The 18,514-nt window shown below is 33.0% G+C and overlaps 1 protein-coding gene across 1 annotated transcript in view; it reads right to left on the bottom strand.

Moving 5' to 3' along the window:
* Nucleotides 1–4,014: 4,014 nt before the first annotated feature.
* Nucleotides 4,015–18,514, bottom strand: part of LOC106088732 (CCR4-NOT transcription complex subunit 6-like) — a 193,398-nt gene continuing 178,898 nt past the window's right edge. Inside the window, exons 5-7 of the mRNA XM_059363787.1 lie at nt 5,858–5,926; nt 5,482–5,794; nt 4,015–5,406 (exon numbers count right to left, since the gene is read on the bottom strand). Coding sequence (XP_059219770.1) covers nt 4,629–5,406; nt 5,482–5,794; nt 5,858–5,926 — 1,160 coding nt within the window. The 3' untranslated portion in view covers nt 4,015–4,628. The remainder of the gene's footprint in view (nt 5,407–5,481; nt 5,795–5,857; nt 5,927–18,514) is intronic.

Raw genomic sequence — 18,514 nt, 5'->3', positions numbered from 1 at the left:
TAGCCGAAGTGTAAAAAAATGAAAAATGAACACTAAGAAAACAAAAATAAAAGATTTATGCAGCTGGAAAAAATAAGCTTTGGTTGAAAAAAAAGTGAGTTAGAGGGAAAGAACTATAACTGATGAAGAGAGTAATAGACTGAGAGATGTAAAGAGAGTGATAGAGATAACTAACATAAAGGAGTAGTTAAAAAGCTATGGTACACAGAAAAAAAATGTATAAGAAAAAATGTTTAATTAAAAAAATTATTTGAAAATGAGAAGGTTTTGTTAAATAATATAAACGTTTTATAATATAATTTGTTTTATAAGAAACTTGATGGAAAATGAAATGAATAATTTAATAAGGCTTTTAAAATATTATAGGAAAATCTGTTTAATTAATAAATTAATTGAAAATGTAATTCAATTAAAAATATTAATCAAGGTTTGTTAAAAATATATTATTGTCAAAGAAAATTGATTAATTTCTAAATATTTTGTTGATGCAATTTTAAATATTTTTTGGTTAAGAAATGTAGTGTCAAAAAACAATTTTAATTAAACAGTTATTTGAAAATTGGACTCAATTAAAGTCATAATTGATATGAAAAATAAATAGCCTTTTTAGAAAACTCATGAATTAACTAAAATTAACACTTATTACTTTTTATTTTAACGAAATTATTGTTTTTTATGAGAATTTCATAAAATTTCTCTTATTTTTACAATTATGGAAAAAGTTTTCGTTCCACAAAAAAATATTAATTGAACTTTGAAAACTTGGTTTAAAAAAGTGATTATTTTTATAAAAAAATATAATTTTAAATTATTGGCCTATCTTGTATGTAAACTTAAACAAATTAAATTATTTTAAACAAAAACTTAGCTAACATAGTGTTTATTAATCATATCTCACTTTTGACTTTTTATTGAAAAAATGTATAAGTTTAGTAGACGTTTATTTTTTGGTGGAAAACAACTTCTATTATTAGTTCATATGATTAAGCAAACAATTATTAAATTAAAAAAAAAAATATTTAAAAATAAACATTTTTATTAAAAAATATATTTATTAATAATCTGTCGAAAGGTTTTTTTTATAGAAAAATTGAACATTTTTTAAAGAAAAAATTTATTATTTAAATTAAAATCCCATTTTCATTTACACAAAAAAAAATCAAGAAACATTTTGCAATTAAAAATTTCATTTTTAAAAATTTATTTTTCATCAATCTCCCAAAGTTAAGCCAAGCGATCAGCCGACATGCAATTTTTTGAATTTTTGTCATTAAGCTTGTCAAACTTGTCATTGTTAACGTTTTTTTTGCTTCCGTATTTGGAAAAGATGTAAAATTAAAAGAAAAAATGTGTCGATGACATTTGTTAACATTCACAATAGGCCTATATTGACATTCGTAATGATGTTCATGGGGTCTATTCACTTTATGATTTTGTAAGCGACTTAAACCCCGTTTACACTGCTCTTTAAATTTGGAAAATATCTGCTGAATTTTGTAAGAGAAAAAAAAATTAACTGGCATTTGTTTACATTCACAATAGGCAGATATACTGCTCTTTAAATCTGGATTTAATGGCTCAATTATCTGTTTTCCCTTTATAAAATCAGCTGACGAGAGTCTTAAATCGGAATTTAATGAGCAGTGTAAACGGGGTTTTAACCTTCTATTAGTGAATCCTGATACAGGCTGTTTGACCATGAGAATGAATAAGTGTGTTCGTGTATTCAAAAATTTGTGGAAATTTGCACAAATTGTACTTCGTGCCAGCAGAAGAGAGAGAGTGAGTGAGAGCGAGCAAAAAAAGAATTTTGTAAAAAAACAAATTTACTGACATGTGTTGTAACATTCACAATAGGTAGATTTTGACAATCCTAATGATGTTTATGGGGTCTATTTACTTTATGGTTTTGTAAGTGATTTGATCTTCTATTAGTGAATTTAGGGGCTGTTTGACCATGAGAATGAGGTTTGTTCGCGTATTCAACATTTTTTTTTTTAAATTTGCACAAATTGTTACTGGTGGTGGTTCGCGTACTTTTTTTTGCCAGCAGATGAGAGGATGAGAGTGAGAAAAATGTTGAGTTTTGCATTAGCGAAGCCAGTCCAGCTTTCTGGGGGAGGGGGTCTAAAACCCTTTAAAAAGAAATAAAATTAGAAAATTTTGCCGGCAAAAATTAAATTTTTTAAAATTCTGGTAGTGGGGGGAGATTTTTTTTGTGCTAAAATTTTCCTGGGGGAGCTTATTCCACCCCCCAGAGGCCTTTCTACGCTTATGGAGTTTGGTAATTGAGAGCTTGCAAATTTTTACTGGTGTTTTTTCCCAGCCGAAATTTGCAGCATTAAACAGCTGTTTTATGAAAACCGGCTGTTTAATTAAATAGCAAAAGAGCGTAAAGGCTGTTCTTACTCTCCTGCAAATTTTTACTGAAAAAACACACGAACAGACCTAATATAACTAGAATGAAAAGTTTTAAGTGATTACAACAGACATGCAGGTAGAATGGACAGAATGCTAAGTTATGGTTCCATCATCAACGCCATCGCCTCCCGTCTGCCGCCTCACAGTTGCCAACTTTCCTGTCTCTGGTGCGTACAAGCTTAGAACATAAAGGGCATTTCCAAGCTCTTATATCAGAGACAAGCAAGCTTGGAACTGTGAGCCGGCAAACGGGAGGCTCAGTGAACACGATGGCTTTGATGTTGGGGCCCTAACCAAGCACCCGAAACGTCCGCCAATGGTCTGTATGTCACTTTCATTTCAATAAAAAAAAAATCTGTTTCGATTAATTTATCCAATTAATTTTTTAATTGAAACTACGCTAGTCACCAAAATGATATTATCAATCAATGCTTCCGTAAAAGATACTAAAAATTAAATTTATGAAAAAATGTTATTTTTAATTGAATAAAATTTTCATGAAATTTTTTTCTGTGTACGATGATATTCTTAACATTAATTTTAAATTTGAAAAATCTAACATTCTCAACAGCATTCACTAATATAAGGTTAGGTCACTTACGAAAACACAAAGTGGAAAGGCCCCATGAACATCATTAGGGATGTCAATGCTGGCAAATGAAAATTTCATCAACTAGGAGAAAACTTAAACAAAGAATGAATGTAAAACGAGAACAAATTGCCATCCCCAATTCCAAGTACTGTCAAAAATTAAACAAAAAATGTATGTTGGCTGTTCGCTTGGCTTAACCTTATTCAGTGAATCCTGACTAATAGAATGTTAGGTCACTTACGAAAACATAAAGTGGAAAGGCCCCATAAAAATGTCAAATCTGGCGATTGAAAATGTCATCAAATAGGAGAAAACGTAAACAATGAATGAATGTAAAAAAGGGAACAAATTGACACCCCCAATGCCAAGTACTGTCAAAAATTAAAAAAAAAAGTATGTCGGCTGATCGCTTGACTTAACCTTATTCAGTGAATTCAGCATTCTCAATAACACTTTAAATTAAAAAAAATAACTTCAATTAAAAAATTATTGATTCAAATATTTTTTTAATTGAATGCATTCTTATTTTCAATTAAATTTTCCATAAAAAATTTTTCTTTTTTTTTTTTGTGGAACATGTCATTTCAAAGATCCCTAGTTTGGCAGTGCTACCTGTATTTGTTTGGGTTTTCTGCTCGTTTTGGGCATATTAACGATAAGCCCTTAATCAAATCAATTAATTTTTTAATTAAAAAAGAGTTTTTCTTATAATACTTTTTCTCTGTGTACTCATAGTTGGTATAAGGGTGGGTGTTTGAGAGAGGGGGAAAAAAAAGGAGTTTCTTTGTAAGATAAGTAAAGAAAGGAAACTAAAGATTTAGATTTAAATTGCTAAGTTTTGTGTTTTTTGTTTGTTGTTTAATTAATTAAATTTTTAAAACTTAAAAAATAAATTATGTTTTATTTGTTTGTTGGTTGTGTTGTTGTTGTTTTTATTATTATTATTAAATTTGTAGTTGCTTGGTTTTCCGTTATGATCATGATGACATCAGTGGTGTAGTTGCTTGGTTTTCCGTTATGATCATGATGACATCAGTGGTTGTAGTTGCTGTTGTTTGAAAAAGATTGTTCTTGTGGTCCTTGTGTTGAAGGTGGTGGTGGTGTTTGTTGTGGTTGAAGATTTTTTTATAATTTCTCTTATGATTTTGTATAAATTTTTTATGATGTAAAGGACAATGAGGGTGAGAAGGAGTTGGGAGCGAGCTACTTTAACATAGAAATCAATGACAAATAAAAAGGCTACGGCGATATGAGAAGGATTTATTTGCAAATTTTGTTGTTGATGGACAACGTTGGCAGCTTTTGCATTATGATTACCAGAATCAAAAAATCCTAACGGCTGGGTGGTGGTGGTGCTGCTGCTGCTGCTTACAAACCTGCTACAGGGACAGAACAAGTGCTGCTTCTTAAGAACAATGCAGAATTTCTTGCGCTTGTTGATAATGATGGTGATGATGAAAATTTTGATAATGTTTGATGTGTTGTTGTTGTTGTTATAGTTGCTCTTTATGTTGTTGTTGTTGCTGTTATAAAAGGCTGTTAACGTTGTCTTGTTACTGCAGCGGCTGCGACGACGACGGCGGCATTGATGACTTTGCTGTTCGGCGTTTTATTGCTACCGCCGACTGATCAAGCCATTTGGTGGCAATTGTTGACTTGCCGTATGCATCAGTTCCAATTCCACCAACAGTGGAAAATGATCGGAGGGTATGTGAGGATGCGGACAGCCTACGACTTTATTTTCGCGTAGCCAATCATTCGATATGGGCCCCAGCAGGCCCAACGGCACCATGCCCGTCTTCGTATAGAATATATAGTCAATGATTCCCTTAAAGTCAAATGTATAATTTGTATGGGGCATTATGTCCTCGCTGTAGGCCGAGGCCAACTTAAAGGAATGCGTAAATTCTGTGGTATCATTCGAGAGTAAACGTTGCAGGCATGATTTATAGCCCATATCCTTGAAGTCGCCATGATCCATGTTGACGCGTCCCTTGCTCAGGAACTCGATGACACCAGAGTCGGGCAATGAATTGAAATCGCCACACAACAACAGCTGTACACTGTTCACATCATTCTTGTGGCCAGGTCGAAAACTGTGACTGGCCTCGTCAATAATCGATTTCAATTCATTGCTTAGCATCATGGTCTGTATGAGTTTGACATCGCAAAATTCCGGATCCCAATGTATGTGGGCGGTGCAGACCAGCAGGGCTTGCGAGGATTGCGAGACATCCAATTCGGGATCCCAGGCATTCTCTTTGACCTTGAGTAAGGCGGCCAGGCCAATATTGTCTTTGGGCATTACACGATTCAGCATGTTGTCCGAGCCTTCAGCGTTGGCCATTGCCAATTGATTGAATTCAATCAAATGTTCTTTGATAAGAGAGAATCTGGAAACGAAAACAAACAAAAACACCCATAAAATAATCTCTTTAAACAAAAACTTCGTTTTCTTCTTTACTTACTTCAAGGTCCTAAAGAATATGGCGCAACCATCCACATATTTGCGTTCCACTTCCGACATTGTCTTGGCCCTGGACTTGGGTGAGAATATACCCTCATAGCCATCATTCTTTAGTTCCGGCAAAAAGAAATTATAAAATTGTTCCGTCTCAATTTCCTGCAAGCTGATAATGTCTGCCGAATAATGACGAATTTCATCTAGTATGGCCTTTTTGCGATATTCCCAACTGAGAGCCCATGAAGGGCAATAGCCATACATTTGCCTTGTGGCATATTTGTCACACAGCACATTGTAGCACATGACAGTGAATAAGCCTAAGAAGGAAAGAGAAAAAGATTATTTTTTATTCCCAGGGAAGAGCGAAAGTTCACACTTACAGGCTGGTCTGTTTTTGTTGGGTTTTGCCAAAGGAATCCATGGCCTTTGAGGTGGTGGTGTTACAGAGACTGAAAGTAAAAAAAAATAAAAACAAATTATTGTTAAGTTTTTGTCGCATTGAAGAAATAAAAATGGGGTTCAATTACGAAATTAATTGATCCAATTAATTTTTTAATTGAAACTGCTTCAATAATCATATCAATCATAGTTTTTGAAAAAAATTTCAATTAAAAGTATTGCATATTCAATTAAAAAAATAATTAAATCAATTAATTTTTTTTATAGAAATTTGCCAACATTGCAATCTCGATGGTAATTGACAAGAAGTCATGATTCAACAAAAAAAAAAAATGATTGATTCAATTAATTTTTTAATTGTAACCATTTTTATTTTCAATAAAATTTTTAATTGAAAACACTTTTATTTTCAATTAAAGTTTTAATTGGAAATATTTTTGTGATATTTTTATACCCACCACTGAAGGATGGAGGTATATTCCTTTCGTCATTCCGTTTGCAACACATCGAAATATTCATTTCCGACCCTATGAAGTATATATAGTCTTTATCAGCGTAAAAATCGAAGACGATCTAGCCATGTCCGTCTGTTGAAATCACGCAACAGTTTTTAAAAATAGAGATATTGAGCTGAAACTTTGCACAGATTCTTTACTTGTCCATAAGCAGATTAAGTTCGAAGATGGGATATGTCGGACTATAACAAGATATAGCCCCCATATAGACCGATCCGCCGATTATGGGTCTTAGACCTATTAAAGCCACATTTATTATCCGATTTTGCTGAAATTTGGGGCAGTGAGTTGTGTTAGGCCCTTCGACATCCTTCGTCAATTTGGCTCAGATCGGTGTAGATTTGGATATAGCTGCCATATAGACCGATTCCCCGATTTAGGGTCTTAGGCCCAGAAAAGCCACATTTATTATTAGATTTAGCTTAAATTTGGGGCAGTGAGTTGTGTTAGGTCTTTCGACACCCTTCTTCAATTTGGCGGAGATCGGTCCAGATTTGGATATATCTGTCATATAGACCGATTTCCTGATTTGGGGTCTTAGGCGGATAAAAGCCACATTTATTATTTGATTTTGCCGAAATTTGATACAGTGAGTTGTGTTAGACCCTTCGACATCTTTCTTCAATTTGGCTCAAATCGGTTCAGATTTGGATATAGCTGCCATATAGACCATTCTCTCGATTTAAGATTATGGGCCCATAAAAGGCGCATTTATTGTCCGATTTCGCCGAAATTGGGGACAGTAAGTTGTGTTAGGCCCTTCGAAATTCTTCTACAATTTGGCCAAGATCGGTCCAGATTTGAATAGAGCTGCCATATACAGCGATGTCTCGATACAAGGTTTTGGGCCCAAAAACAGGCGCATTTATTGTCCGATGTCACCGAAATTTGGGACAATGAGTTAAGTTAGGCCCCTCGACATATTTCTGCAATTTGGCCTAGATCGATTAAGATTTACATATAGCTGCCATATAGACCGATCTGTCGATTAAAGGTTTTGGGCCCATAAAAGGCGCATTTATTGTCCGATGTCGCCGAAATTTGGGACAGTGAGTTGTGTTAGGCCCTTCGACATTCTTCTTCAATTTGGCTCAGATCGGTCTAGATTTGGATATAGCTGCCATAAAGATCGATCTCTCGATTTAAGGTTTTGGAGCCATAAAAGGCGCATATATTGTCCGATGTCGCCGAAATTTGGGACAGTGACTAATGTTAGGCTTTTCGACATCCGTGTCGTATATGGTTCAGATCGGTTTAATTTTAGATGTAGCTACTAAAAAGACCAACATTTCGTTATACACAATAGAACAATGACTTAAACTTATTAGTATTTGGTCCTTATCGGATTACATTTCCATATAGCTGCTATGGGGCATAAGTTATGCATTTTTCATCGGATTTTGACAAAAGGTGATTTACATATATATACCCGTGGTGGTGAGTATTCAAAGTTCGGTCGATCCTAACGCTTTTTTACTTGTTTTCTGTGTGGGGTTGTGCTTTTTACGCTTTGTTTATTTGTTTGTTTCGAGTAGACACATAAGCAGCTTAACCGATATCCCGATTTGATTTTTTGAGCCCCTGGAAGCCGCAATTTTTGTCCGGTTTGGCTGAAATTTTGCATGTAGTGTTCTCTTATGACTCTTATCAACTGTGTCAAGTACGGTCAAATTAGGTCTGTAACCTGATATAGCTCCCATATAAACCGGTCTTTCGATTATCCCTGTTCGGTTCGCTGAAGCTTTAATTGTTGATGTTTTGGCAGAGGTTTGGTATGTAGAATAAATTTATGCATTTCAACTAAATTTATTTTGTATAAATTCTTAGCAGCATCCATGGTGGTGGGTTCCCAAGGTTCGACCCGGCCGAACTTGGCACGCTTTTACTTATTTGCTGTTACCCGCAAATTTTGTTGTTGTTTCTACTAACAATTTTTTCTGAGTATAACCATTAAAATAGTGATATATTGGTGTCATAAACGGGAAACCAATATAGCGATTTGTTGATATCATAAGAAACGCTTAAAATACTTTATCAGACAAAATGCTGTTTCTAAATTATTTTATTATACAGTTTATTAATTATAGTTTATTTCTTTTTTTTTTCTTTCTGTGCAAATATTGTATACCAATATTTAATAAACTTTTTATTCCCATGTATTTACACTCAACAACGCATGGGGTTATAAGGCGCACAATGCTGAAGTGTCAATATCTTAAATGCAAATCACATTCACTTGCTTTTTGTATTGTATGGCATATCAAATTGTATGTAGGTACGTATGATTGTAACTCTTTGCGAAGCAATAGATAGATATATCAATATGCAAGCAATATGATCAAACACATATAAACATAAACATAATAAAAACAAAGTTGAAAAAAAGTACATTAAACCTGTTGTTAAAGCCTTTTTATTGATCATAAATTCAAATACAATAACAAATTCAAACAGCTCTACAACCTGTTCTGTTTTTTCTGTACTACTTTATTTTGCTAATATTGTATCCATAATCAAGAGATTGAGAGAGAGAGAGAGAGGGAGAGGGAGAGAGCAAATACTGCCAGCTCTCTGTTTATTTTTTTATCGTCATTAAGATTACACAAATGAAAACGACAGTGTTAATCATTGATTTCTGTTGTTGTTATTTATGTTGTTGTTATTGTTGACGGTTTGCTTTTTTTACTCGTTTTTTTTACAATAAAACCATAACCTACTGGGAAACCAAAGCTTGTGCGCTAGCTCTTATGAATATGAAGTACTTTTGAACTGCAGCAGCAGCAAGGCGTTTAGGAGTTTTGAATTGTCCGATGACAGGTAAGCAAGCAGCAGAGGCATAGGTGACGGATGGCGTTGGCAGCGGCAGAATTATTCGGAGTCCCCTTTTCTGGGAGAAATTATTTGCGAATGCAATGCACGCCTCACACACACACACACACACAGAAATCTTTAGAAACCACAACAAAAATAAACAAATTGAATTGTAGTAGTGGAGTGGTTCGTTCCACCGATTGAACGGATTATACAATAATAATGACAATTTATATTTTTCGCCATATGGACTATGAAATTATTTGGAATTTACAAAAAGTTATTCAATTCCGGTGATAATCTGCAGTTGACTTTCATTTGAAATTTACTTATGCCATTTACAAATATACTCGTCCGTCGTATGTATTGTTTATAGCTACTGACTCAACATGAAATAAAGAAATCGCAAATTTAGTTCAAAATTCGATTTATGGTAAAAATAAAGGAGAAGCGCAATTACAAGTCTGAGGTCGTTATGTCATTCGGGCGGCAAAATAAATTTAAAACAGTTGAAAAAAAAAAAAACAATTTTTAGATATTTACAATAAAATACCGTCAATAGTAAATATATGAAATTTCATCAACATTGGACAGCGGAATCGATGATCGGGGTTTATTGGTTTAAGTTTAATAATAAAATAATATAAATCTTTTCCAATATTGTTTGACCGTGAGATCGAATATCATTATACCCTACACCACTACTATGGTACAGGGTGGTATAACTTAGTGCATTTGTTTGTAATTCCAGAAGTAGGTAAACCGATCGACCCAGAATCACTTGCTGATTCGATTTAGCTAGGTCCGTCCGTCTGTCCATGTTTATTTGTGTACAAAGTTCGGGTCGCAGTAGTCATCCGATCGTTTTAAAATTCGGTACAGGCATGTTTTCGGCCTAGGGACGAAGACTATTGAAATTGAAAAAAATCGGTTCAGATTTGGATATAGCTCCCATATATATGTTCATCCGATTTGAACTAATATTTTAATAATGTGATCATTTGTTATCCTATTCTGTCGAAATTTAGCAGGAAGGATTTTCTCTTGACTCTCGATATTACTGCTGAATTTCATAGAATTTCAGATAGAATTTTCATAGATATAGCTCTTATACATATACATCGCTCGGTTTTCGCTCCTATAGCCACTGCAAGCGCATTTATTCACCAATCTTGCCAAAACTTTGTACAACGCTTTTCTCGACTACGACCACAATATCTGAAAAGTTTGCTCGAAATCGGTTTAGATTTAGATACAGCTCCTAAATATTGAGTTGCCCAAAAAGTAATTGTCGGTAATATAGTAGTAATATAGTCGGCGTTGACAATTTTTTTCAACGGCTTGTGACTCTGTAATTGCATTCTTTCTTCTGTCACAGAGTAAATTGTAAACAAAAAGAAAATTAATTTCATGATAAAATATTCGAGTTTGTTTGTGTCTTAAGTCTTTTTATTTAAGGGATGAATTTCAGAGTTTGTGTCTTAAATCTTTTGTTTATATTGGGTTGCCCAAAAAGTAATTGCGGATTTTTTAAAAGAAAGTAAATGCATTTTTAAAAAACTTGCATTTAAAAAAAACTAAAATGAACTTTAATCAAATATACTTTTTTTACACCTTTTTTCGAAAGCAAGCTAAAAGTAACAGCTGATAACTGACAGAAGAAAGAATGCAATTACAGAGTCACAAGCTGTGAAAAAATTTGTCAACGCCGACTATATGAAAAATCCGCAATTAGTTTTTGGGCAACCCAATACTAATCAGCCCATCATATGGTTTTTATTAATCATCCAAAGGAGAGGCATGAAAGATGTCTATTGATCACAGAAAAGAAGTCGCCAGACATACAGACGGATTTTTTTTTTATTTTTTCTATATATAAATATATATCCTTCATATTTTATATTTAAAAATTTTAAATTTAAAAATTTGACATTTTTTTTAAATTTTTATAATTTTTTTTTTAAATCTTTTTGTAATTAGAACGATATCACGTCAAGAGTAAATTGTTACCTTAAAAAAATTCATTTCATGATAAAATTTTCGAGTTTGTGTCTTAAGTCTTTTATTTAAGGGAGAGTTGCTGATGACTTTTCGAGTTTGTGTCTTAAGTCTTTTGTTAATACTTTTCAGCCCACCATATGCAAATGCAAATTTTGCCCATGAACATTCCACTAAGGAACAGGGGCAAACTCTCACATATCAATGAATGCAGTCCGATTCAAGTTTAAGCTCAATGATAAGGGGCCTCCCTTTTATAGCCGAGTCCGAACGGCGTGCCGCAGTGCGACACCTCTTTGGAGAGAAGTTTTACATGGCATAGTACCTCATAAATGTTGCCAGCATTAGGAGGGGAAAACCACCACTGAAAATTTTTTCTGATGGTCTCGCCAGGATTCGAACCTAGGCGTTCAGCGTCATATGCGGACATGCTTACCTCTGCGCTACGGTGGCCTCCAGCCCACCATATAGGCCCACTAAAATCGGGATATTCGTAATTTTCGGCAATCGATGTGGGAGCCAACGTGACGTGTAAATTAAAAGGCCATGATAGCACTCAATGTGACAGGGTTCAAACCCTGAAGAGAAAATAAAAAAAAATTCCACTCACAAACTTATGCAATTAGTCATGTAGAACTGCACTACAAAAATTATGGTATTGCTGTACACCGATTGGAATCGGCTATAAAAACCTGCTAGTAATCTGAATCTATCTCTGTTTTTTAATAAAAGGCACTTATAGGTTCATAGGTCCATGTCTTAAGAATTCCGTCTCCGATTTATATATACTTTTATAAATGTAAACGTGACATAACAACCTAATTTTTTGTTGAGCAAAAATCTTTTCTGCGTGACATTATGAAGAAAACGATATGAACGTCCTTATAACCGAAATCTTTTGTTTTTTAGAACAATTGTCCATAGAAGTCATTATTACATAACACTGAAACTGAGAATTGTTTGCTTAAGCTGAAATTAATTACTAAACATAAAAAGTTATTAACAATATACTACCACCAAAAAATTCCTAACTAATTAGTAAGAAAGCAGCAGCAGCATAGGTAAAAAGCAATTGTCATGCTTATGAGCCATGAATTGTCAATGGATGACTAAACAATTGAACAAATGGAAAAGGACAAATAATGGCAAACGAAGCTTTAACTTTATGACTTCCTAGTTCAAGTATTTTCTTAAAATAGGTGACATTCAAATATATTTATGTGCTGAATGTTCGTTTGCTAAGGTGGGTGTCCCCACCATCCATAAAATAACAGGTTTCAGGTTTGTAATCATTCTTCACAAAGTGGTAAACCTTAGCCAGGCTAGTCTGATAAATATGTGGTTGAGTGAATCATAATTCTAACATCATCCATTGGGTGTGGGGCCTCACATTTGATGACTCCTCCAACATTCACAGTTTATGCCTGGGTCGAGGCGGGAAGACTCGTTTTAAGTTATTGCACTGATTCAACACTATGCCTTTGTTGAAACTTTTTGTGGTTTTGTTCATTTTCTGTTGTTTAGATGATCTTTATTACCTGCGAAACCTTTTACTTTTGTTTGCAATAGAATTTTTTTTTTATATTTTTAAATGAGCGATGTTTTTTATAAGATAGTGTGTAGTTTTTTGCTTTTCGTGAGTTTAACACATGATCTAAATGATTTGTTTTTGACAATAAATTACCTAGTATAGCTCAAAAAGACATTAAATTGTTGTTTTGAATGATTTAATGTAGAATAAGAGAGCTTATTTGCAAAATAATTAGTTTATTTTTATTTTTATTTGATGATGATGATAAAATTTCAAGTTCGTGTCCCAAGTCTTTTGTATTGCTATTTTTAGCTTTTATTACCTAAATGTTTTGCGTTTTTTTTTGTAAAATAATGGTTAGTTTCCGTATTATAACATGGTGCTTGGCAATGCTTTTATTATTAGTATGCCTTTCTATAATGATGAATGTCTGGGTTCAAATCCTGGCGATAAGATAAGTAAACATTTGTAAACACAGCTATCTCTTCACCATTCCCTCAGTAAGAGTACACATTTTTAATGAGCGTAGAGGTTAACACGTCCGCTTAAATCGCTAAATGGTTCGAACTTTGGCGAGAACATCGCATAAAATTTTTCAGCTGTGGTTTTCCCCTCCTATTGCTGGTAATATTTGTAAGGTACTATACCATGCATATAAGCTACGCAAAAACTTCTTCCTAAAGAGGTTTCGCACTGCGGCAACCCGTTCGGACTCAGCTATAAAAATTAGGTCCGTTACCGTTGAGTTTAAATTTGAATAGCACAGTACTCATTGATATGTGAGAAGTTTTTCTGCCTTACTTTGAAATCAAAGTGTTTTTTGTTTATCTTTTCATAATAGAATCAGAGAACCCTACGGTCTGCCGCCAGACAATATCCGCTAAATGCAAAATTTCAACCAAATCGGAGAATAATTGCGCACTCTAGAGGCTCGCGAAATCTAGATCCGAGATCGGGTTATGAGGCAGCTATATCAGGTTATGAACCAATTTGAACCAAACATAGCACAGTTGTTGGAAGCTGCAACCAAACACTTCATACAAAATTTCAGCCAAATATGATAAGAATTGCGCCGTCTAAAGGTTGAAGAAATCAAGGTCCAAGATCGGTTTATGTGGCAGCTATATCAAAATATGGACCGATATGGCTTATTTAAAATCCCAACCGACCTACACTTATAGGAAGTATTTGTGTAAAATTTTAAGCGCCTAGTTCTATTCTTTCTAAAGTTAGCGTGTTTTCGACCGACGGACGGACAGACGGAAGGACATGGCTTAATCGACTCAAGCATATATATATTTTGTAAGTTCTTAGACGAATATTTCGAGGAATTACAAACGGAATGACGAAATTAGTATACCTCCATCCTATGGTGGGGGATATACAAATATTTTGATATTTGTCAAGTTTTTTCTTTTTGCCTGTTAGGACGAAATCATAAAATTTTACAATTTTTGTTTGTTTCTCTTTCGAGACGAGCTGAATGATCGAAGATGCAAATGGTATTTGGTTTATATTGGCATTTTAAAATTTTATATTTCTAACAAATAGCTGGCACGGTGTGCTTCGCCATACCCTAAAGTGTTTGTCGTCCCTGTTTACATGGTCCAATTTTTAATATAATTTATGTACGTATTTAACTCTTAAATACCTTTTCTTAGAACCCTATATTGTCCCGTTCCGTGTACATGTCTATTTCAGTTATAATTTTGGAGTGGGACGACCCCCCTGGGAATAGGTGAGGCGGATCCCCAGGAACTTGACACTAAATTTGTATATAAGTTTCGTGTTGTACTCTCAAATTAGTTACGTTATGTTCCATATTGCCATCTTCGGTGTACATGTCCATTTGGGGCTTTATTTTGGAGTGGGGCAACCCTCCTGGAAATAGCACCCAAATTTGTATATAAGTTTCGTATTATACTACCAAATACCTTTCGTTTGAGTTCAATATTGTCCCAATTGGCCTACATGGCCGTTTGGGTGTGGTTTTTGGGGAGGGGCGACCACCCTTGGTCTTGAACCCAAACTTTTATATAAGTATTCTACTTCGTTTTGTATACTGTATTGGTTGTTTTTTGGGGCTACGGCAACCCCCCGGCACATAACAGTAAATTTGTATATCAAGTTCGTAATCTACTCTTAAATACCTTTCATTTGATACACATATTGTCCCGAATGATAAACATGTCCGTTGGGGTAGGTTTGGAGTGGGGCGTGGCCCCCGAATATTAGACTCCCAAGATGTTTACCAATTTCGTGCTTTGGGTTACCATAAGCGTGCAAATAATATTTCATTTAAATCAGTTCATCCAACTACTCCTTCGGATATCAAAAACATCGGATATAAGTTTCATATTATACTCTCAACTACCTTCATTGAGTCCCATATTGTCCAAATTTGTATATAAGTTTCGTATTATACTCTCAAATTCCTTTCGTTTGGTTCGCATATTGTCCCAATTGGCATAGATCTCCATTTGGGATGGATTTTTCGGAATGGGCGGTTTTAATTGGATTTGGCACCTAATTTTTATATAAGTTTCGTATTCTACTTCCAAATATCTTTCGTTTGAGTCCACATATCCGTTTGGAGGTGTTTTATTTTGATACCCATATTGTCCCAATCGATGTCCGTTTGGGTGGATTTGGAAAGGGGCGTTCCCCCAGACTATTTGATCCCAAAGTTTTATACCAAATTCGTGTTTTTGGTTAACATAAGCAGGCAAACGAAATTTCGCTTAAATCGGTGCAACAATCACCGAAATCGGCCGTTTTTGAAAATTGGTGACAGGGGGAGGGTCCGATCCCCCCTCGGATATCAAAAACTGAAGAAAACTTTATCCATCGTGGGGAAAAACTCTATAATGTGGGAAAATTTCATGAAAATCACAACACCAACACAAAGAACAAAGAAACTAACAAACCGAAAAATATTGCTCATGAACATTCTATTAAGGAACAGGGCCAAACTTCTCTCATATCAATAAGTGCTGTCCGATTCAAGTTTAAGTTCAATCATAACCAACAAACAACCAGGGACGTATACATAATAGGACGTACACCCAAAATTGGATATCAAATTCGTTTTCTGCTCTCAAATACCTTTCATTTGAGTCCCATAATGGGTCAATTAACCTATTCGACGAATTTTTAGAAGGAAAAGCGACACCTTGACTTGAACGCAAATTTTAATGTCATATTTTTAATCTACTCCCAAATATTTTTCATTTGAATCCCATATAGCCATGGTCGGCTGATATGCCCATTTCGGGGGTGGGGCGACCTCCCCTTACTTGGACCTAATTTTGTATGCCATATTTGTAATCTACTGCCGGATACTTTACATTTGAGGCCCATATTGATAGGAACGTCGAATATATCTGTTTAGAGGAGTTTTGGGGTTGGGACGGCCCGCTGGTTACTTGGATCCAAAATTTAATACGATATTCATTATTTAGTCTTCAATACCTTTCATTTGATACCCCTATTGTGCCTATCAGTCCTCTTTTGGTTTTGAAGGGCGTTTTTGGTGTTAGGGGGAGGATCAGCCACCATCCGATATCTAAAAATTATATAACCTATGATTCCTTTTGGTGATTCTTTGGAACAAACAAACAAACCGAGTTTTATATCGTCATGATGGGTCATATGCCCATTTGGGGCGTTTTTGGGGGGTGGCGTGGCCCCCTACACTTCGATCTGTATTCTTCGATCGTATTTCAGATTCGTAATCTACTCCCGAATACCTTTCTTTAAGCCCCATATTGATATGGACGACCAATTTGTCTGATTTTACACATTTTGGGGTTAGGGCGACTTCCTGGTTACTTGGACCCAATTTTTAATACCATACGAATATGGTATTAAAAATAGAAATATGGTATTAAAAAAAAAAATCTTCAATTCATTTGATATCCATATTGTCTTTATCGGTCCACTTGTAATTTTGGGTAGTATTTTTGGGTAACGGGGAGGGTCCACCCACTTCCGATATCAACATATTATAAAGCATATTTCTTCTTCCTGACCATATTCGTAAACTACTCCCGAATACCTTTCATTTGAGTCCCATATTGTCAGCTTGTCCAATGAACCTTTTAGGTGGATTTGGAGTTGGGGCGGCCCCCCAGTTATTTGGACCCAATTTTTAATATGAAATTCGTATTCTACTCCTGAATACCTTACATTTGAATCCTATATTGTCTTAATCAGTACACTTTTATTTTTGGGTGGTATTTTTGGGGTAAGGGGGAGGATCCGCTCCTTCCGATATCAAAAAATTATCTAGCCTTTGCTTTCAGACCCACCTACACAATCTGTGAAAATTTTACAAATTAATTTTTTTTTTTTTTAAATCCTGTTATAATTTTATTTTATTTTATTTTTGTTTTATTTTTTTTGTTTTATTTTATTTTATTTTATTTTATTTTTTATATTGTTTTATTTTATTTTATTTTATTTTTTATTTTGTTTTATTTTATTTTATTTTTGTTTTATTTTTTATTTCATTTTAATTTATTTTTTTATTATTTTACTTTATTTTATATTTTTTTATTTTATTTTATTTTATTTTACTTAATTTTATTTTATTTTTGTTTTACTTTATTTTATTTTATTTTATTTTACTGTACTTTACTTTACTTTATTTTATTTTATTTTATTTTATTTTATTTTATTTTATTTTATTTTATTTTATTTTATTTTATTTTATTTTATTTTATTTTATTTTATTTTATTTTATTTTATTTTATTTTATTTTATTTTATTTTATTTTATTTTATTTTATTTTATTTTATTTTATTTTATTTTATTTTATTTTATTTTATTTTATTTTATTTTATTTTATTTTATTTTATTTTATTTTATTTTATTTTATTTTATTTTATTTTATTTTATTTTATTTTATTTTATTTTATTTTATTTATTTCATTTTAATTTATTTTTTTTTTATTTTACTTTTTTTATATTTTTTTATTTTATTTTATTTTATTTTATTTTATTTTATTTTATTTTATTTTATTTTATTTTATTTTATTTTATTTTATTTTATTTTATTTTATTTTATTTTATTTTATTTTATTTTATTTTATTTTATTTTATTTTATTTTTATTTTATTTTATTTTATTTTATTTTATTTTATTTTATTTTATTTTATTTTATTTTATTTTATTTTATTTTATTTTATTTTATTTTATTTTATTTTATTTTATTTTATTTTATTTTATTTTATTTTTATTTTATTTTATTTTATTTTATTTTATTTTTTTTTTATTTTATTTTATTTTATTTTTTAAATCAAACTTGTAATTAAGCACCAAATTTAAATTTCCCTCTAGCGATCATTTGCAGTGATGTCTTTTTGTTTTTGCAATTAAAAATTATTGATTTTTTTATAGCCATACCCCCTACGTTTCCGGCATCGATTATGGTTGATTGCATGCTTGCATTTATGTTTTTTATTTGGATTGCAAGCCATTAAACCATAAAGTGTTTGGCTTTGTTTTATTAACTTTAGCTGAGTTTGGTTGGTTTTTGCGGCATTTGTGGTAGGTTTGTTGAGTCGGCGGCAGATATGATTTTTTTGGTGCTGCTTTTCGTATGACTGTGCTTTTGTTTTTTTTTTTTTTTGGTGGTGCGGGAAAAACTTTCACTTTTACGAAATATAGCTGCATGTCTGTCTGTCCGTCTGTCTGTCTTTTCCCCACTTGAGTTAATTTTCGCTGTTGATGGCTGATCTTGTGGTCTTGTGTGTTATAGGGTAAAGGAGCTGAAGCTGCTC

This window comes from Stomoxys calcitrans, chromosome 2 (assembly GCF_963082655.1).
Source record: "Stomoxys calcitrans chromosome 2, idStoCalc2.1, whole genome shotgun sequence".
Lineage (NCBI taxonomy): Eukaryota > Metazoa > Arthropoda > Insecta > Diptera > Muscidae > Stomoxys > Stomoxys calcitrans.
The sequence above is the reverse complement of the archived record's forward strand: the minus strand, read 5'-3'. Positions and strand labels throughout refer to the sequence as shown.